This window comes from Ranitomeya imitator, chromosome 3 (assembly GCF_032444005.1).
Source record: "Ranitomeya imitator isolate aRanImi1 chromosome 3, aRanImi1.pri, whole genome shotgun sequence".
NCBI lineage: Eukaryota > Metazoa > Chordata > Amphibia > Anura > Dendrobatidae > Ranitomeya > Ranitomeya imitator.
The window spans coordinates 794,877,603-794,899,811 of NC_091284.1; the positions used below are offsets into that span (position 1 = coordinate 794,877,603).

The 22,209-nt window shown below is 46.0% G+C and overlaps 1 protein-coding gene across 1 annotated transcript in view; it reads right to left on the bottom strand.

Moving 5' to 3' along the window:
• Positions 1-995: 995 nt before the first annotated feature.
• The window catches only part of ANGPTL5 (angiopoietin like 5), a 62,103-nt gene continuing 40,889 nt past the window's right edge, over positions 996-22,209 (bottom strand). The window contains exons 6-8 of the mRNA XM_069759917.1: positions 10,841-10,961; positions 9,777-9,962; positions 996-5,405 (exon numbers count right to left, since the gene is read on the bottom strand). Coding sequence (XP_069616018.1) covers positions 5,086-5,405; positions 9,777-9,962; positions 10,841-10,961 — 627 coding nt within the window. The 3' untranslated portion in view covers positions 996-5,085. The remainder of the gene's footprint in view (positions 5,406-9,776; positions 9,963-10,840; positions 10,962-22,209) is intronic.

Sequence of the window (22,209 nt, forward strand, 5' to 3'; positions counted from 1 at the left end):
CGTGCCGTACTGTGACACACTCCGCCCGCCATTTTGGTGTGATTTTTGAATTTTTACCTCACAGCAAGTTTCTACTGCGTGGAGGCGGGCCCAGTGACGTTGCTCTTCAAGCTCCTGCCGAATTTCATCAAAAAAATGATAATACCATTTACCAAAACTATATACAGTATATTTAGTTGTGAAGTGGTTCAGTGACATTTTCACACCAATTTTGAACTTTTGTTTGGTGTTTTCTCCATATACTGCCTATTATTTTTGTTCTTTCTTACTATTATTTATTAATTGTATTATTCTTACATTTGAATAAATAAAGTATATATGGATTCTAGACTCCCGATTCTTTAGAATCGGGCTGCCATCTAGTATATATATAAACACACACCAGAAAAGAGACCAAGATGAAGGACGTTACTACATAATGGGGATGGAGGTGCAACTTGTATGTCCTTATAGGATTTAGGACGCTACAAGGGCCCATACGTCAGACCAACGTGTAGCGGGGAAAGCCGATTCTTGCATCGGGGCCCATCGGACTCTACACAACTAACAAAGGTACAAAAAACAACCACATTTTGGTTGGAATATTGAAGCTCTGTTGAAGTGGGAGCTTGTATGTAATACAGCATGGACCCCTCCTGTCCTTAGGTGTATAGAGGATAATGACTGTAGCTGGTAGTTTTGTTCCTTACACTCGGGGTCGGACTGGCCCACCGGGATACCGGTGAAATGCCCGGTGGGCCCCGACCCAGAGAGGAGGTTACTTAGACTTTCTAAGCCCTAAGCCCCTAAGCCCTAAAAATATGTTTCCATTTCACACCAGAAATTGCCGTCATTACCATCCTATTACTATCAGACCTTGTACATCGTCTAAACCGTCTCAATCTGCGACAGACCTCCTGAAACACATCATAACATTATAAAGCACAAGAAGAATTTTCATGCTACGACATAATAATATTTCCGACAGTTACTAAAAATGAGAACGAATAATTGGATAATTTACAATTTCTGTTTATTGAATTCTGAAAATGAATAAAACATGAGAAACGTAATTAAAATGATCTCACGCTAAAATACTGTATTGGATGGATCTGTTAGATTTCATTGAAGGAAATGTCAGAAAAGTAGAACAAAAACATAAAACATCACAAATGTATAGAACTATAGTAGTACAATAAATTTATCACCTTCATTACTTAGTGTTTAATTCTATTCAATTGAAAAAAAAAAAAAGCTAAAAACTAAAACAATCCAATTAGTAGAAAGAAAAAAACATCCAGAGGTTCAAACTACATCTAATTGCAAGATTTGAAAAGTTGGGAAACCTTATAAATAGGGGTGTGAGGATCAATCAATAAAGCATCAATATGGGGCACAAAACATAGTTGGGGCGGGGTCATACAGAGTTCATGAATATGGAGGACTACATGGTAGTAGTTTACTAGTCCCCTAGTGATAATCTCCTGCTGATAAAATTGTGATTGTATCAAAGCTACAGCAAGCAGCCTAGTAAGTGACACATTGATGGAATCCGGGTATCTGTCTATACCAGTGTTCCCCAAGTCTGGTCCTCAAGAGCCACCACAGGTCATGTTTTCAGGATTTCCTTAGTATTGCACAGGTGATAATTGCATCACCTGCACAGGCAATAATTCCATCACCTGTGCAATACTAAGGAAATCCTGCAAACATGACCTGTTGGTGGCTCTTGAGGACCGGACTTGGGGAACAGTGGTCTATACATTATGCTGCTCTCTTATTAGTTGGCAAAACCTGGTGACAGATTCCCTTTATAGAGGTTGTTCACCAATTTTTTTACAATTTTACAAATATACTCGATCTAGAGAGTAGACATACCTACTTTCCCATGAGAACTATTCATCGGTGGAACAGCGTCAGGAGTGGGCCTTAAGGGGACAAGTCCATGGTTTTTGAAAAATTATTTAGAAAATAATATAAAAACTTATATATATGCATCAAATTCTTGTTCCAGTTGCTCGATCCTCGTGATCAGGACGGAAAAATCTGCTCTTTTATCGTGCATTACGGTTGTACCTATGTTCTTTTCCCATATATCAGAATATTGGCCACAGCATGTATACTATAGTAGTGCAGGCTTTGTCCATACATTCTGGTGCATTATGGGTGTGACCGCCCCCTAGGAGCTGCACCCTCACCCATCCATCTTTCCCAGCCAAGCTGGATTTTATCTCTTTCCCAGTTCATGTAAGACCTGGTTAAGCACATAAAGAAGTCACTTAAAAAAAATTGGGTCTGTCCAATGAGGCCAGATGAGATGAATGTGGCCATCCAATGACATAAAAAAATCTTAAAGGGGTTATCCACTACTAAATGTTTGGCCCCTGATAAAGTAATAAAATGTATACTCATCTCCCACGCTGGTATCATTCCAGCGATGTCAGCACAGGCGTCCCGAAGCTCCTGTGCGATGTTATGACATATGAGTCTGATGCTCGGCGCTGGCGTCACGGTCTCCGCCTTCGCACGGATTGAACATGAAGAGGAGGTCAGAGCTGCGGCTGATCTCTGACTTCTTCTTCAAGTTCAATCCGTACGAAGGCGGAGAATGTGACGCCAGCGGTGATTGGGCGCCGGGCACCACGTCTCAACAACCGCACAAGAACTCCGGGACGCCATTGCCGACACTGATGGACCGACGCTGACACACGAGGTGAGTATAGGTTATTTCATTTTATCGCAGCCAAATATTTAATAGTGGATAACCTCTTTAACTACTGTAAGTACCGTATCTTGTGTTTCTTCACATGTCTAACAATAATAGAGTCCTGGTATTCATTATTTGCAGAGTGCTGTTTGTGCATAGTGTTTGTATTTATACAGTGGGTACGGAAAGTATTCCTGAATTTGGGGATTCTCTGCCATTCTTCCTTGCAGATCCTCTCCAGTTCCGTCAGTTTGGATGGTGAACGTTGGTGGACAGCCATTTTCAGGTCCACCCAGAGATAGGTTTAGGTCAGGGCTCTGGCTGGGCCGGTTAAGACTGGTCACAGAGTTGTTCTGAAGCCACTCCTTTGTTATTTTAGCTGTGTGCTTAGGGTCATTGTCTTGTTGGAAGGTGAACCTTCAGCCAAGTCTGAGGTCCAGAGCACTCTGGAAGAGGTTTTCATCCAGGATATCTCTGTACTTGGCCGCATTCATGTTTCCTTCAATGACAACCAGTCATCCTGTCCCTGCAGCTGAAAAACACCACCATAGCATGATGCTGCCACCACCATGTTTCACTGTTGGGATTGTATTGGGCAGGTGGTGAGCAGTGCCTGGTTTTCTCCACAAATACCACTTAGAATTATCACCAAAAAGGTCTATCTTCATCTCATCAGACCAGAGAGTCTTATTTCTCACAGTCTGGGAGTCCTTCATGTGTTTTTTAGCAAACTTTATGCAGGCTTTCATGTCTTGTACTGAGGAGAGGCTTCCGTCAGGCCACTCTGCCATAAAGGCCCAACTGGTGGAGGGCAGCAGTGATAGTTTACTTTGTGGAACTTTTTCCCATCTCCCTACTGCATCTGTGGAGCTCAGCTACAATGATCTTGTGGTTCTTCTTTACCTCTCTCACCAAGGCTCTTCTCCCATGATTGCTCAGTTGGGCTGGACGGCCAGGTCTAGGAAGACTTCTGGTGGTCCCAAACTTCTTCCATTTAAGGATTATGGAGGCCACTTTGCTCTTAGGAACCTTCAGTTCTGCAGTAATTCTGTTGTAACCTTGGCCAGATCTGTGCTTTGCCACAATTCTGTCTCTGAGCTCCTTGGCCAGTTCCTTTGACCTCATGATTCTCATTTGGTCTGACATGCACTGTGAGCTGTGAGGTGTTATATAGACAGGTGTGCGCCGTTCCAACTCAAGTCCTATCAGTTTAATTAAACACCGCTGGACTCCAATGAAGGAGTAGAACCATCTCAAGGAGGATCACAAGGAAATGGACAGCATGTGACTTAAATATGAGTGCCTGAGCAAAGGCTCTGAATACATATGACCATGTGATATTTCAGTTTTTCTTTTTTATTAAATTTGCAAAAGTTTCTACAATTCTGTTTTTTTTCAGTCAAGATGGGGTGCAGAGTGTACATTAATGTGAAAAAAATGAACTTCTTTGAATTTACCAAATGGCTGCAATGGAACAAAGAGTGAAACATTTAAAGGGGCCTCAATACTTTCCGTACTCGCTTAGTGGAAAATGTGTCTTTACTAAACCATCCTATCTAAGTTATTCCAGCAATGTCTAACGCTAACTCACCCATCGATACCCTTCCACTCCTCTGTACTGCCATTTGGATCCACCATTAGTTCCTCTTCCATAGTTGGACCAAAGTGATCGGCCGTAGCGCTTACAGATCTGCACAATCGGAAGAGTATCCGATTATGGTCGTTCAGGCCTGTGACTGTTGTAGTCGATTGTTGGAAGAGGAAGCAACAAAACTGGGGGGAGAGTAGGGGTATCAGGAGGGGGTACGTATTATTTGTTACTTTTAAACAATTTGAGGGTGTTTTTTGTTAATTGAAAAAGTGGACAACCCCTTTAAACAAAAGAATGTTTTTTAAGAAATGTATTGAAAAAAAAAACTTTTTCTTGTGTGGAAATCAGTTCTCTTGTGAACCTTTGACAGCTCCCATCACTGGTATCGATAAAATCTCTGGACCTGTATGAATCCTTTTCTCCATCTCGAGGAAAATTTGCACCATTTTGTAAATTTTTATTCTGATTTCCTAGGTAATGTTTTGTTGTTTTTTTTTTTTTTTTAAATATTTTCGACTGAATTCAATCCTGCGCAGTATGACGAGGAAGTCCCTTATGGAGCGGGAAAATCGCGTTAATATTTGTTGCTACATCTACTCATTAATGATCAAAGAAATTGGATGATTAGTGGTCGCCAGAAACGTAAAAAATCTATTAGAAAGACTAAGGGGAGCTGTAAGAAGAGAAATAAGCATGGCTGCATTAAAGATTAGTAATACTTGCTATGTATAAGCCATTACCAAAAAGTATTAAATATTATATGTTATAAAAAAAAAAAACTAATAACGTAATCTACAAAAGTATTCATTCATTTAAAAAATGGGTAATGAGTTCTCTTAATTTTCATTGAAGCCGATTTGATCTTAATCGTCGTGTTGTTTTCCATCCATGTGTCCCACTGAATGCCCGATATGTCCACACCTCTAGTCACTCGGTGGACGCCATTCAGATTGGCGAGTCCACACTGGCTGAACCACCAGCCACTCCGGCTCTTGTGCTGGCTGCAGCTGGTCACTTTCGTGCCATTGACGGAGCAGGAAGGATAACAGTTATCGTTGTCCATATCATATGTGCTGAAGGGTATGGCATTTTGGTTGTCCTCTTTCCGGCTTCCTCGTATAGCATCACCTTAATATGAAAATGAATTATTAGCAACATATTTCTGCAGGTTTTGTGTAAAATACATACTTGAAAGGTTCCTTCAGGAAAGGAAAAAAAAATTGCATTATAAATAAATTCCTAAATACCTTTAATTATTAAATCACCTTCGCTTTGCCTAGGGAGGTATTCACTATAGAATTAAAACTGGCTTGTTACACTGACAGAAATCTCACCTAGTATGTTCACTATGAACAAGTGCAGAATAAATCTCCAACTCCTCCCTTCATGTGTAGGAAGATGGGTTCCTAACTTGTGAATATTCCAGGGATGCTGAGGTAAGAAGAGGCTGCTCACACTGCTGTCCACCCTATCTGATCTAATACTGGCGATACCAGGGGTGATGAGGTAAGAAGTGGCTGCTCACACTGCTGTCCACCCTGTCTATGTGATCTAATACTGGCGATAGCAGGGGTGATGAGGTAAGAAGAGGCTGCTCGCACTGCTGTCCACCCTATCTGATCTAATACTGGCGATACCAGGGGTGATGAGGTAAGAAGAGGCTGCTCACACTGCTGTCCACCCTGTCTATCTGATCTAATACTGGAGATACCAGGGTTGCTGAGGTAAGAAGAGGCTGCTCACACTGTTGTCCACCCTGTCTATCTGATCTAATACTGGAGATACCAGGGTTGCTGAGGTAAGAAGAGGCTGCTCACACTGCTGTCCACCCTATCTGATCTAATACTGGCGATACCAGGGGTGATGAGGTAAGAAGAGGCTGCTCACACTGCTGTCCACCCTGTCTATCTGATCTAATACTGGCGATATCAGGGGTGATGAGGTAAGAAGAGGCTGCTAACACTACTGTCCGACCTGTCTTTATGATCTCATACTGAGGGTACCAATAGTGCTGAGGTAAGAAGAAGCCACTAACACTGCTGTCCACCCTGTCTATCTGATCTAATACTGGAAATACCAGGAGAGCTCAGGTAAGATTAAGCTGCTCACACTGCGGTTAACCCTGTCTATCTAATCTAATACTGGTGATACTAAGAGAGATTAGGTAAGAATAGGCCACACACACACTGCTGTCTACCCTGTTTATCTAATCTAATACTGGAGATACCATGGGTATTGAGGAAAGAAGAGTCTGCTCACACTGCAGCCTACCCTGTCTATCTGATCTAATATTGGAGATACCAGGAGTGCTCAGGTAAGAAGAGGTTGCTTACACTGATTGTCCACCATTTCTTTCTGTACCACCATGTACACTGCAGTCCATCATCTCTATCTGATCTAATACTGGAGATACCAAGGATGCAGAAGTTAGATTGGGCTACTCACACTGCTATCCACCCTGTCTATTTGATGTAATACTGTGGATATTGTGGGTGTGGAGGTAAGAAGAGGTCCTGCCTTTCTTTATACTGGAGATACAATGAATACCGAAATAAGAATAAGCTGCTCACACTGTTGTCCACCCTGTCTATCTGATCTAATACTGGAGATACCAAGAGTGCTTAGATAAGATGAAGCTGCTCACACTGCTGTCCACCCTGTCTATCTGATCTAATACTGGAGATACCAAGAGTGCTTAGATAAGATAAAGCTGCTCACACTGCTGTCCACCCTATCTGATCTAATACTGGAGTTACCATGGGTGTTGAGGTAAGAAGAGGCTGCTTACACTGCTGTCCACCTTGTCTATCTGATCTAATACTGGAGATACTATGGGTGTTGAGGTAAGAAGAGGCTGCTCACACTGCTGTCCACCCTGTCTATCTGATCCAATACTGGAAATACCAGGAGTGCTCAGGTAAGATGAAGCTGCTCACACTGCTGTCAACCCTGTCTATCTAATCTAATACTGGTGATACTAAGAGAGATTAGGTAAGAATAGACCACACACCCACTGCTGTCCACCCTGTTTATCTAATCTAATACTGGAGATATCATGGGTATTGAGGTAAGAAGAGGCTGCTCACACTGCAGTCTACCCTGTCTATCTGATCTAATACTGGAGATACTATGGGTGTTGTGGTAAGAAGAGGCTGCTCACACTGCTGTCCACCCTATCTGATCTAATACTGGAGATACCATGGGTGTTGAGGTAAGAAGAGGCTGCTCACACTGCTGTCCACCCTATCTGATCTAATACTGGAGATACCATGGGTGCTGAGGTAAGCAGAGGCTGCTCACACTGCTGTCCACCCTGTCTATCTGATCTAATACTGGAGATGCTATGGGTGTTGTGGTAAGAAGAGGCTGCTCACACTGCTGTCCACCCTATTTGATCTAATACTGGAGTTACCATGGGTGTTGAGGTAAGAAGAGGCTGCTCACACTGCTGTCCACCCTGTCTATCTGATCTAATACTGGGGATACTATGGGTGATGTGGTAAGAAGAGGCTGCTCACACTGCTGTCTACCCTATCTGATCTAATACTGGAGATACCATGGGTGTTGAGGTAAGAAGAGGCTGCTCACACTGCTGTCCACCCTGTCTATTTGATCTAATACTGGAGATACCATGGGTGCTGAGGCAAAAAAAAAGGCTGGTCACACTGCTGTCCACCCTGTCTATCTGATCTAATACTGGAGATACCATGGGTGTTGAGGTAAGAAGAGGCTGCTCACACTGCTGTCCACCCTATCTGATCTAATACAGTAGATACCAGGAGCGCTGAGATAAAAAAAAGTCTGCTTGTACTACTGTCGATCATCTCTTTCTGATCTAATATTGGAGATAAAAGGGGTCCTGAGGTAAGAAGAGGTTGATGACACTGCTGTCCACCATGCCTGTATGCCAAGTAGCTGGTGTAACAGAACTTTCCTTTAGCAGGTAATCGAAAGCTAACTACAGGTCACAGCAGCAGAGCATCCTACAACACATAGTCACAAATCCTTGTCTTGCTAACATTTTAGACCATTTTTCTGTCCATCTATATATATAATTGTCTAAGGGTTTTTCCGTCTGTGTCTGTCTGTCCTGGAAATCCCGCGTCTCTGATTGGTCGAGGCCGCCAGGCCTCGACCAATCAGAGACCGGCACAGCATCGATGTAGAAATCCCGCGTCTCTGATTGGTCGAGGCCGCCAGGCCTCGACCAATCAGCAACGGGCACAGCGACGATGATGTCATAAAGGACGTAGACATCCCGCGTCTCTGATTGGTCGAGGCCGCCAGGCCTCGACCAATCAGCAACGGGCACAGCGACGATGATGTCATAAAGGACGTAGACATCTCACGTTTCTGATTCAGCGACGGGCACAGTATCGACGTAGATGTCATAATGGTTGCCATGGCGACGATGATGTCATAAAGGTTGCCTCGACCAATCAGCGACGGGCACAGTCTGCCGCGAATTCTGGAATCATCATTGTCCATATACTACGGGGACATGCATATTCTAGAATACCCGATGCATTAGAATCGGGCCACAATCTAGTTATAACATATTAGGCTGGGGTCACACTAGCGTATCACATCCGTTGCTCTGCTGCGAGTGTGAGCCGAATGTCAGTGCTCTGTGCTCTGATGCGATGACCAAATTGGAGCACAGATGCGAAGGAGATGGAGAAATTAATTTATCTCCTCCATTAACGGCGTTCGAGGGAATTGCACTGCACTCAGGGGTTATCCATGCTGTGACATCGAACTAGAGCAGTGCAAACCGTATTGTATGGTGTCATCTATTTCACATCAGAGACAAAGAACTGTGTAATTTGGATTTTATGCATATGCTTGGCTGCAAAGCCAAGTGTTCTTGAAGTTGCCTCAAATCCCGAGCGGCCATTTTCCCGGAGGCCACCGCATCGCAGCAATGGAGCTGCCGGTGCCTCCGGGCTTTGAGGAATTGGGAAATGCCGGAGGAGCCCCGACTCTGCACGAAGATACGCCGCCCCACAGCACAGAGCCCCGACGCTGCACGAAAAGGAGCCGCTGCCCCACAGCATGGCACCCATGCGGCACAAAGAGGAGCAGCCGCCGTCGCTTCCAGCACAGAGACCCCACGCTGCAGCTACAATGAGGTAATAGGGGGATACTCCACTCACTCTTTCCTGTGAGACGCCCACTCTTCGTCATCAGGACCACTACCCCCCACCCACCATATACACATATACACCCACCATATACCAGTCTGCACCCGGCGTACCAGACGACACCCGGCGTATAAGACGACCCCCAACTTTTACGAAGATTTTCAGGGGTTAAAAAGTCATCTTATACGCCATAAAATACGGTACTTCATTTTCTGGAACGATTTCAAGGATGCCAACACTTTTGGCCATGACTGTATAGCTGGGGCCGTCTTCATGAAACAAACCCTTTATAAATTCTTACCTGACGACTGTCAAGTCTTAGCCGCTTTTCTAAAACATCCGAAGAATGCTTTACCTGCTGTTCCGAAGTAGCGTCCGACATGCATTATAAAGGCTGTCTTCTCATCTTCAATCCAAAAGTTATCATAAGTGGCATATGCCGACGAGCCATCTTCGGCCTCTAAGGCTATGTTCAGCATAAAGCTGGTGTTCTTCTGATTTAGAACGCAGAACGTTTTCTGCAGACCTAGCCAGAATTCACCTGCAAATAACAAAACAATAGTAAAGAAAAACATCAGATTAAAAAATATAAAAGTAAAACCTGAATGAGTATTTCGTTTAGATAATCCTGTTTCTTATGCTGGAACCCCTAGTGGTAAACTGTAATGGATGGAGAAACCCAGGGGCAAGTGTTTATTTTCCCAGCAGCACCACCACAAGGTAAATGATGCATTACATGGTGCCCAACTGAAGCCAAAATCCCCCCAAAAACTGTCTTTCCAAAACCATTGAGGGTTTAAAAGTATTTATGTTTAGCCATATTCTCCATATGCTTATTAAACTGCTGCCTGCGTTTAGACCCATGAGTCCCAGGGGCTGAATGAGTCAGTGCAAAACAGTCTGGCCAAAATGTGGTGAGAAACTTCTTAGTGTGAAGGAAATTAGAGGTTTTTTGATAATTGCTGTACAAGCATGAGCAGATGCATCTATATATATTCTACATATTCTGATGCCAAAGCAGTACCATTATCATCACCAGCGCCTACGGGCCACCACTGCTCCATTAATCGGCTGCAGTGCTCAGGTTCTGGCCAGACTGGGAGAAAAAGAGAGGAAACCAGTGGGGGACCTGACCAGTGGGACTGTGTACTGATGGGGGATCCATGGGTATGTGCTATATATTTTTGCATTAATTAAAAGAGTAGAAATCCCTTTAGCTTTTGGTATGTAATATTAGGCCATTCAACAGGGAGATTTCTAACCCCAATATATTGCTATGAAAAGTTGTACCACTTATACAACACACATGAGTTGAAATGTCAAATTCAACTCTATCTAGCTAAATCAACTCTGCTACATCTCTATCTTTAACAGAATGGTAGAAAGAGGGAGCACGATATCAATCAAAGATACAATTACCTGACAGTTCTCCGAATCCATCCATGTAGTCCGGCCAAGTTCTCTGGAAATCAATGGTTCCATCAATTCTCTTCTGAAGAACAGTCCACCCTCCGCCTCTATAATCCATGTCACAGAAAGCCTAGAGAGACGTAATGATTAATGAAATGTATCAGCTATATCCTCCATGCTATGTGCTGGTTTATTAGTTATCTAAGCTTCAGGCCATAATCCAGGAGGACTTTACTGCTGACACACAGACATAAAAAAACTAGAATGCAGTTGAACAAAATGTATGTGAGCAAGCTAAAATTTTTCCAAGAAAGCATCTTGTGGACAGACGAGACCAATATAGAGCATTTTGGTAAAGGACATCATTCTACTGTTTACCGAAAATGGAATGAGGCCTACAAAGTCAAGAACATAGCACCTACAGTCAAATATGGTGGAGGTTCAAAGATGTTTGGGGGTTGTTTTGCTGCCTCTGATTTATTAGTTATCTAAGCTTCAGGCCATGAGCCACTCTTAGACTTTTCTTAAAGGGATTGTGCTGGATCCTTATGATCTGTCGTGAATATCAGATTGGGGGGGTCTGACACTCTGCATCCTCACTGATCAGATGTACAGCCAGATGTAAACAGTGCATGAAGCTAGAATAGCATAGCTCTGTTCGCTGTGTAATGGCCGCTCTCGGGTACTGCAGCTCACCTTATATTGGAGTGAACGTGAGCTGAGCTTCAGTACTCGAGAAATGGCCACTTTACCAGTTCCAGATCTGTAGACCATGTATTTTCAGCCACCAAGAGAACTGCAAACAGATATTCTCTGAAGGGTGCCAGATGTCGGATTCCCACCATTCTGATATTGATGACCAGTATTAGAGTAGTGGACGACCCCTTTAACCTCATGTTACTTTTAGGTCCAAATTTCTGTGCTGATTAATTTCTTAATATATCTTTATAACAGTCAAAGCTTTAATTTTACAGTAGCTGCATGTCACTTTCATGGATATAAATGTAAAAAGAACCTATCAGGTCAGAACGTCACAGGGCGAGCAGGATGTCAATCAAGTCATCAGTGGGCATGACTAAGAGATCACTGGTGTGACTGCTCAGTGCTGCCCCCTATCGAAATAAATAGAGCGCTGTGCAGTGGAATTATGTTATTACTCTCTGCTTTCCCCAATGATGCCAACATCATTTGGAAGGTAATTATGAGTATCTCTTGCAATCCGCCTACATGAATGTTAGGTGAGCCAGCTAACTCTGAGCTGGTCGATGAACCCCTAAGATGCCATGGTCAATAACAACAACAGCATCTAAACAGAAAATCATATGTGTGTCTATGCCACTGGGGTCACAAACAAAAACTAACAAATTTTCCATTTTTTTTTCCAACTTTATTTAGCCTATAAAATAACTAAAGTTGACCGGGCAATCACATCACTTGTGAATGAAGTAAAAGTGAAACCCCCCAAAAACCTGGCAGATTTGCAACTGTTAAAAAAAGAAAAAAATAATTAGTGCCTTCTTAAGTGCATATGAACAGTGTCCAGTACGTTCCCTTTAACAATGACATTAAGAAATCAATCAACTTAGAAAAAGTGGTAAATAATTACCAGAATTATTGTGTCTCTTGGGTCCCCTTGTACCTATACCCCATGATTTGTGTGCTTAGGTATGTGGATTACAAGCATGCAGGCAATATTGCAAAACTGACTACATCAAGACAAGAAATCTAATACCAGGATAACAAGACTGCCTACCCATAACACAGATATAAAAAAAAAACTGACCATCACATCCAAACATAAATCAGGTCTGAACAGGTGCTCACCAAGAGTCGCCAACTCATATACAATGAAACAGATAAGGCAGCACTCTGTAACACTATAGCATGCAAACATAAAATCTGAAAATTGAATTGCATTACTGCACTAGAAATATGAAAAATTGAGAATGCTTAGCGCATATGTTGGCCTACATCTCTCTGGGAACCTAATGTGAATCCTCTCCTGGACTGAATTCTATATCTCTATGCAGGGGTAGAATCTTGCTGCAATTAATATTTGTATTAGTCTTCTGACTGAGCACTCTGCCCCTTAGCCTTAGGTGTTTTTAATTGCAGCAGAATTCAACCCCTCCACAGAAATATAGATTTTAGTCTAGGAGAGGATTCACATTAGGTTCCCAGAGAAATGTAGACTGTCTAAGAGAGGATTGGCATTAGGTCCTGGCAACGAGAAACGCCTTAACATGGCTGCCAGGTACACTTGAATTGGCCAATTTATACGCTAAGCATTCTCAATTTTTCATATTTCTAGTGCAGTAATGCAATTCAATTTTCATATTTCATATCTGCATGCTATGGAGCTACAGAGTGCTGACTTATCGGTTTCATTACCCATAGCACAGGACTGCCTGCCCATTACATAGAACTGCCTGGCAATTACACAGAACTGCCTTCCCATATTTCAGGACTACTTGCTCATAACACAGGACTGCCTGACCATGACGCAGGACTGCCTGTCCATAACAGAACTGTCTGCTAATAACTCAGGACTGCCTGCCCATAACAGAAAACTACTTGCTCATAACACAGGACTGCCTTCCCATAACACGAAACCGCTTGCCCATAAGATAAAGACTGCCTGCCCTTAACACAGGACTGCATTCATATAACACAAAACTGCTCAACCATAACACAGGACTGTGTGCCCATAACACAAAACTGCTCAACCATAACACAGGACTGTGTGCCCATAACAGAAAACTGCCCGCTCATAACAGAAGACTGCCCGTCCATAACAGAAGACTGCCCATCCATAACAGAAGACTGACTGTGCATAACACAGGACTGCCTGCCCGTCCATAACAGAAGACTGACTGTGCATAACACAGGACTGCCTGCCCGTCCATAACAGAAGACTGCCCGTCCATAACAGAAGACTGCCCGTCCATAACAAAAGACTGCCCGTCCATAACAAAAGACTGCCCGTCCATAACAAAAGACTGCCCGTCCATAACAGAAGACTGCCCGTCCATAACAGAAGACTGCCCGTCCATAACAGAAGACTGCCCATCCATAACAGAAGACTGCCCATCCATAACAGAAGACTGCCCGTCCATAACAGAAGACTGCCCATCCATAACAGAAGACTGCCCATCCATAACAGAAGACTGCCCGTCCACACCAGAAGACTGATTGTGCATAACACAGGACTGCCTGCCCGTCCATAACAGAAGACTGCCCATCCATAACAGAAGACTGCCCATCCATAACAGAAGACTGACTGTGCATAACACAGGACTGCCTGCCCGTCCATAACAGAAGACTGCCCGTCCATAACAGAAGACTGACTGTGCATAACACAGGACTGCCTGCCCGTCCATACCAAAAGACTGCCCGTCCATAACAGAAGACTGCCCGTCCATAACAAAAGACTGCCCGTCCATAACAAAAGACTGCCCGTCCATAACAAAAGACTGCCCGTCCATAACAAAAGACTGCCCGTCCATAACAAAAGACTGCCCATCCATAACAAAAGACAGCCCGTCCATAACAGAAGACTGCCCGTCCATAACAGAAGACTGCCCGTCCATAACAGAAGACTGCCCATCCATAACAGAAGACTGCCCGTCCATAACAGAAGACTGCCCGTCCATAACAGAAGACTGCCCGTCCATAACAGAAGACTGCCCGTCCATAACAGAAGACTGCCCTTCCATAACAGAAGACTGCCCGTCCATAACAGAAGACTGCCCGTCCATAACAGAAGACTGCCCGTCCATAACAGAAGACTGCCCGTCCATAACAGAAGACTGCCCGTCCATAACACAGGACTGCCTGCCCATCCATAACAGAAGACTGCCCGTCCATAACAGAAGACTGACTGTGCATAACACAGGACTGCCTGCCCGTCCATAACAAAAGACTGCCCGTCCATAACAGAAGACTGCCCGTCCATAACAAAAGACTGCCCGCCCATAACAGAAGACTGCCCGTCCATAACAGAAGACTGCCCGTCCATAACAGAAGACTGCCCGTCCATAACAGAAGACTGCCCGTCCATAACAGAAGACTGCCCGTCCATAACACAGGACTGCCTGCCCGTCCATAACAGAAGACTGCCCGTCCATAACAGAAGACTGCCCGTCCATAACAGAAGACTGACTGTGCATAACACAGGACTGCCTGCCCGTCCATAACAGAAGACTGCCCGTCCATAACAGAAGACTGCCCGTCCATAACAAAAGACTGCCCGTCCATAACAAAAGACTGCCCGTCCATAACAAAAGACTGCCCGTCCATAACAAAAGACTGCCCGTCCATAACAAAAGACTGCCCATCCATAAAAAAAGACTGCCCATCCATAACAAAAGACTGCCCGTCCATAACAAAAGACTGCCCGTCCATAACAGAAGACTGCCCGTCCATAACAGAAGACTGCCCGTCCATAACACAGGACTGCCTGCCCATCCATAACAGAAGACTGCCCGTCCATAACAGAAGACTGACTGTGCATAACACAGGACTGCCTGCCCGTCCATAACAAAAGACTGCCCGTCCATAACAGAAGACTGCCCGTCCATAACAAAAGACTGCCCGTCCATAACAGAAGACTGCCCGTCCATAACAGAAGACTGCCCGTCCATAACAGAAGACTGCCCGTCCATAACAGAAGACTGCCCGTCCATAACAGAAGACTGCCCGTCCATAACACAGGACTGCCTGCCCGTCCATAACAGAAGACTGCCCGTCCATAACAGAAGACTGCCCGTCCATAACAGAAGACTGACTGTGCATAACACAGGACTGCCTGCCCGTCCATAACAAAAGACTGCCCGTCCATAACAGAAGACTGCCCAACCATAACACAGGACTGCATTCATATAACACAAAACTGCTCAACCATAACACAGGACTGTGTGCCCATAACAGAAAACTGCCCGCTCATAACAGAAGACTGCCCGTCCATAACAGAAGACTGCCCATCCATAACAGAAGACTGACTGTGCATAACACAGGACTGCCTGCCCGTCCATAACAGAAGACTGCCCGTCCATAACAGAAGACTGCCCGTCCATAACAGAAGACTGCCCGTCCATAACAAAAGACTGCCCGTCCATAACAAAAGACTGCCCGTCCATAACAAAAGACTGCCCGTCCATAACAAAAGACTGCCCGTCCATAACAAAAGACTGCCCGTCCATAACAAAAGACTGCCCGTCCATAACAAAAGACTTCCCGTCCATAACAAAAGACTGCCCGTCCATAACAAAAGACTGCCCGTCCATAACAGAAGACTGCCCGTCCATAACAGAAGACTGCCCGTCCATAACAGAAGACTGCCCGTCCATAACAGAAGACTGCCCATCCATAACAGAAGACTGCCCGTCCATAACAGAAGACTGCCCGTCCATAACAGAAGACTGCCCGTCCATAACAGAAGACTGCCCATCCATAACAGAAGACTGCCCATCCATAACAGAAGACTGCCCATCCATAACAGAAGACTGCCCGTCCATAACAGAAGACTGACTGTGCATAACACAGGACTGCCTGCCCGTCCATAACAGAAGAATGCCCATCCATAACAGAAGACTGCCCATCCATAACAAAAGACTGACTGTGCATAACACAGGACTGCCTGCCCGTCCATAACAGAAGACTGCCCGTCCATAACAGAAGACTGACTGTGCATAACACAGGACTGCCTGCCCGTCCATACCAAAAGACTGCCCATCCATAACAAAAGACTGCCCGTCCATAACAAAAGACTGCCCGTCCATAACAAAAGACTGCCCGTCCATAACAAAAGACTGCCCGTCCATAACAGAAGACTGCCCGTCCATAACAGAAGACTGCCCGTCCATAACAGAAGACTGCCCGTCCATAACAGAAGACTGCCCGTCCATAACAGAAGACTGCCCGTCCATAACACAGGACTGCCTGCCCGTCCATAACAGAAGACTGCCCGTCCATAACAGAAGACTGACTGTGCATAACACAGGACTGCCTGCCCGTCCATACCAAAAGACTGCCCATCCATAACAAAAGACTGCCCGTCCATAACAAAAGACTGCCCGTCCATAACAAAAGACTGCCCGTCCATAACAAAAGACTGCCCGTCCATAACAGAAGACTGCCCGTCCATTACAGAAGACTGCCCGTCCATAACAGAAGACTGCCCGTCCATAACACAGGACTGCCTGCCCGTCCATAACAGAAGACTGCCCGTCCATAACAGAAGACTGCCCGTCCATAACAGAAGACTGACTGTGCATAACACAGGACTGCCTGCCCGTCCATAACAAAAGACTGCCCGTCCATAACAGAAGACTGCCCAACCATAACACAGGACTGCATTCATATAACACAAAACTGCTCAACCATAACACAGGACTGTGTGCCCATAACAGAAAACTGCCCGCTCATAACAGAAGACTGCCCGTCCATAACAGAAGACTGCCCATCCATAACAGAAGACTGACTGTGCATAACACAGGACTGCCTGCCCGTCCATAACAGAAGACTGCCCGTCCATAACAGAAGACTGCCCGTCCATAACAGAAGACTGCCCGTCCATAACAAAAGACTGCCCGTCCATAACAAAAGACTGCCCGTCCATAACAAAAGACTGCCCGTCCATAACAAAAGACTGCCCGTCCATAACAAAAGACTGCCCATCCATAACAAAAGACTTCCCGTCCATAACAAAAGACTGCCCGTCCATAACAAAAGACTGCCCGTCCATAACAGAAGACTGCCCGTCCATAACAGAAGACTGCCCGTCCATAACAGAAGACTGCCCGTCCATAACAGAAGACTGCCCGTCCATAACAGAAGACTGCCCATCCATAACAGAAGACTGCCCGTCCATAACAGAAGACTGCCCGTCCATAACAGAAGACTGCCCGTCCATAACAGAAGACTGCCCATCCATAACAGAAGACTGCCCATCCATAACAGAAGACTGCCCATCCATAACAGAAGACTGCCCGTCCATAACAGAAGACTGCCCATCCATAACAGAAGACTGCCCATCCATAACAGAAGACTGCCCATCCATAACAGAAGACTGACTGTGCATAACATAGGACTGCCTGCCCGTCCATAACAGAAGACTGCCCATCCATAACAGAAGACTGCCCATCCATAACAGAAGACTGACTGTGCATAACACAGGACTGCCTGCCCGTCCATAACAGAAGACTGCCCGTCCATAACAGAAGACTGACTGTGCATAACACAGGACTGCCTGCCCATCCATACCAAAAGACTGCCCATCCATAACAAAAGACTGCCCGTCCATAACAAAAGACTGCCCGTCCATAACAAAAGACTGCCCGTCCATAACAAAAGACTGCCCGTCCATAACAAAAGACTGCCCGTCCATAACGGAAGACTGCCCGTCCATAACAGAAGACTGCCCGTCCATAACAGAAGACTGCCCGTCCATAACAGAAGACTGCCCGTCCATAACACAGGACTGCCTGCCCGTCCATAACAGAAGACTGCCCGTCCATAACAAAAGACTGCCCGTCCATAACAGAAGACTGCCCGTCCATAACAAGACTGCCCGTCCATAACAGAAGACTGCCCGTCCATAACACAGGACTGCCTGCCCGTCCATAACAGAAGACTGCCCGTCCATAACAAAAGACTGCCCGTCCATAACAGAAGACTGCCCGTCCATAACAGAAGACTGCCCGTCCATAACAGAAGACTGCCCGTCCATAACAGAAGACTGCCCGTCCATAACAGAAGACTGCCCATCCATAACAGAAGACTGACTGTGCATAACACAGGACTGCCTGCCCGTCCATAACAGAAGACTGCCCGTCCATAACAGAAGACTGACTGTGCATAACACAGGACTGCCTGCCCGTCCATACCAAAAGACTGCCCATCCATAACAGAAGACTGCCCATCCATAACAGAAGACTGCCCATCCATAACAGAAGACTGACTGTGCATAACACAGGACTGCCTGCCCGTCCATAACAGAAGACTGCCCGTCCATAACAGAAGACTGACTGTGCATAACACAGGACTGCCTGCCCGTCCATACCAAAAGACTGCCCATCCATAACAAAAGACTGCCCGTCCATAACAAAAGACTGCCCGTCCATAACAAAAGACTGCCCGTCCATAACAAAAGACTGCCCGTCCATAACAAAAGACTGCCCGTCCATAACAAAAGACTGCCCGTCCATAACGGAAGACTGCCCGTCCATAACAGAAGACTGCCCGTCCATAACAGAAGACTGCCCGTCCATAACAGAAGACTGCCCGTCCATAACACAGGACTGCCTGCCCGTCCATAACAGAAGACTGCCCGTCCATAACAAAAGACTGCCCGTCCATAACAGAAGACTGCCCGTCCATAACAAGACTGCCCGTCCATAACAGAAGACTGCCCGTCCATAACACAGGACTACCTGCCCGTCCGTAACAGAAGACTGCCCGTCCATAACAGAAGACTGCCCGTCCATAACAGAAGACTGCCCGTCCATAACAGAAGACTGCCCGTCCATAACAGAAGACTGCCCGTCCATAACAGAAGACTGCCCATCCATAACAGAAGACTGCCCATCCATAACAGAAGACTGACTGTGCATAACACAGGACTGCCTGCCCATCCATGACAGAAGACTGCCCGTCCATAACAGAAGACTGCCCGTCCATAACAGAAGACTGCCCGTCCATAACAGAAGACTGCCCGTCCATAACAGAAGACTGCCCATCCATAACAGAAGACTGCCCGTCCATAACAGAAGACTGCCCGTCCATAACAGAAGACTGCCCATCCATAACAGAAGACTGCCCATCCATAACAGAAGACTGCCCATCCATAACAGAAGACTGCCCGTCCATAACAGAAGACTGACTGTGCATAACACAGGACTGCCTGCCCGTCCATAACAGAAGACTGCCCATCCATAACAGAAGACTGCCCATCCATAACAGAAGACTGACTGTGCATAACACAGGACTGCCTGCCCGTCCATAACAGAAGACTGCCCGTCCATAACAGAAGACTGACTGTGCATAACACAGGACTGCCTGCCCGTCCATACCAAAAGACTGCCCATCCATAACAAAAGACTGCCCGTCCATAACAAAAGACTGCCCGTCCATAACAAAAGACTGCCCGTCCATAACAAAAGACTGCCCGTCCATAACGGAAGACTGTCCGTCCATAACAGAAGACTGCCCGTCCATAACAGAAGACTGCCCGTCCATAACAGAAGACTGCCCGTCCATAACACAGGACTGCCTGCCCGTCCATAACAGAAGACTGCCCTTCCATAACAAAAGACTGCCCGTCCATAACAGAAGACTGCCCGTCCATAACAAGACTGCCCGTCCATAACAGAAGACTGCCCGTCCATAACACAGGACTGCCTGCCCGTCCATAACAGAAGACTGCCCGTCCATAACAAAAGACTGCCCGTCCATAACAAAAGACTGCCCGTCCATAACAGAAGACTGCCCGTCCATAACAGAAGACTGCCCGTCCATAACAGAAGACTGCCCGTCCATAACAGAAGACTGCCCGTCCATAACAGAAGACTGCCCGTCCATAACAGAAGACTGCCCATCCATAACAGAAGACTGACTGTGCATAACACAGGACTGCCTGCCCGTCCATAACAGAAGACTGCCCGTCCATAACAGAAGACTGACTGTGCATAACACAGGACTGCCTGCCCGTCCATACCAAAAGACTGCCCATCCATAACAGAAGACTGCCCATCCATAACAGAAGACTGACTGTGCATAACACAGGACTGCCTGCCCGTCCATAACAGAAGACTGCCCGTCCATAACAGAAGACTGACTGTGCATAACACAGGACTGCCTGCCCGTCCATACCAAAAGACTGCCCATCCATAACAAAAGACTGCCCGTCCATAACAAAAGACTGCCCGTCCATAACAAAAGACTGCCCGTCCATAACAAAAGACTGCCCGTCCATAACAAAAGACTGCCCGTCCATAACAGAAGACTGCCCGTCCATAACAAGACTGCCCGTCCATAACAGAAGACTGCCCGTCCATAACACAGGACTGCCTGCCCGTCCATAACAGAAGACTGCCCGTCCATAACAAAAGACTGCCCGTCAATAACAAAAGACTGCCCGTCCATAACAGAAAACTGCCCGTCCATAACAGAAGACTGCCCGTCCATAACAGAAGACTGCCCGTCCATAACAGAAGACTGCCCGTCCATAACAGAAGACTGCCCATCCATAACAGAAGACTGCCCATCCATAACAGAAGACTGACTGTGCATAACACAGGACTGCCTGCCCATCCATGACAGAAGACTGCCCGTCCATAACAGAAGACTGCCCGTCCATAACAGAAGACTGCCCGTCCATAACAGAAGACTGCCCGTCCATAACAGAAGACTGCCCGTCCATAACAGAAGACTGACTGTGCATAACACAGGACTGCCTGCCCGTCCATAACAGAAGACTGCCCGTCCATAACAGAAGACTGCCCGTCCATAACAGAATACTGCCCGTCCATAACAGAAGACTGCCCGTCCATAACAGAAGACTGCCCGTCCATAACAGAAGACTGACGGTGCATAACACAGGACTGTCTGTCCATAACAGAAGACTGCCTGTCCATAACAGAAGACTGCCCGTCCATAACAGAAGACTGCCCGTCCATAACAGAAGACTGCCCGTCCATAACAGAAGACTGCCCGTCCATAACAGAAGACTGCCCGTCCATAACAGAAGACTGCCCGTCCATAACAGAAGACTGACTGTGCATAACACAGGACTGCCTGCCCGTCCATAACAGAAGACTGCCCGTCCATAACAGAAGACTGCCCGTCCATAACAGAAGACTGCCCGTCCATAACAGAAGACTGCCCGTCCATAACAGAAGACTGCCCGTCCATAACAGAAGACTGCCCGTCCATAACAGAAGACTGCCCGTCCATAACAGAAGACTGCCCGTCCATAACAGAAGACTGACTGTGCATAACACAGGACTGCCTGCCCGTCCATAACAGAAGACTGCCCATCCATAACAGAAGACTGCCCATCCATAACAGAAGACTGACTGTGCATAACACAGGACTGCCTGCCCGTCCATAACAGAAGACTGCCCGTCCATAACAGAAGACTGCCCGTCCATAACAGAAGACTGCCCGTCCATAACAGAAGACTGCCCGTCCATAACAGAAGACTGCCCGTCCATAACACAGGACTGCCTGCCCGTCCATAACAGAAGACTGCCCGTCCATAACAAAAGACTGCCCGTCCATAACAGAAGACTGCCCGTCCATAACAAGACTGCCCGTCCATAACAGAAGACTGCCCGTCCATAACACAGGACTGCCTGCCCGTCCATAACAGAAGACTG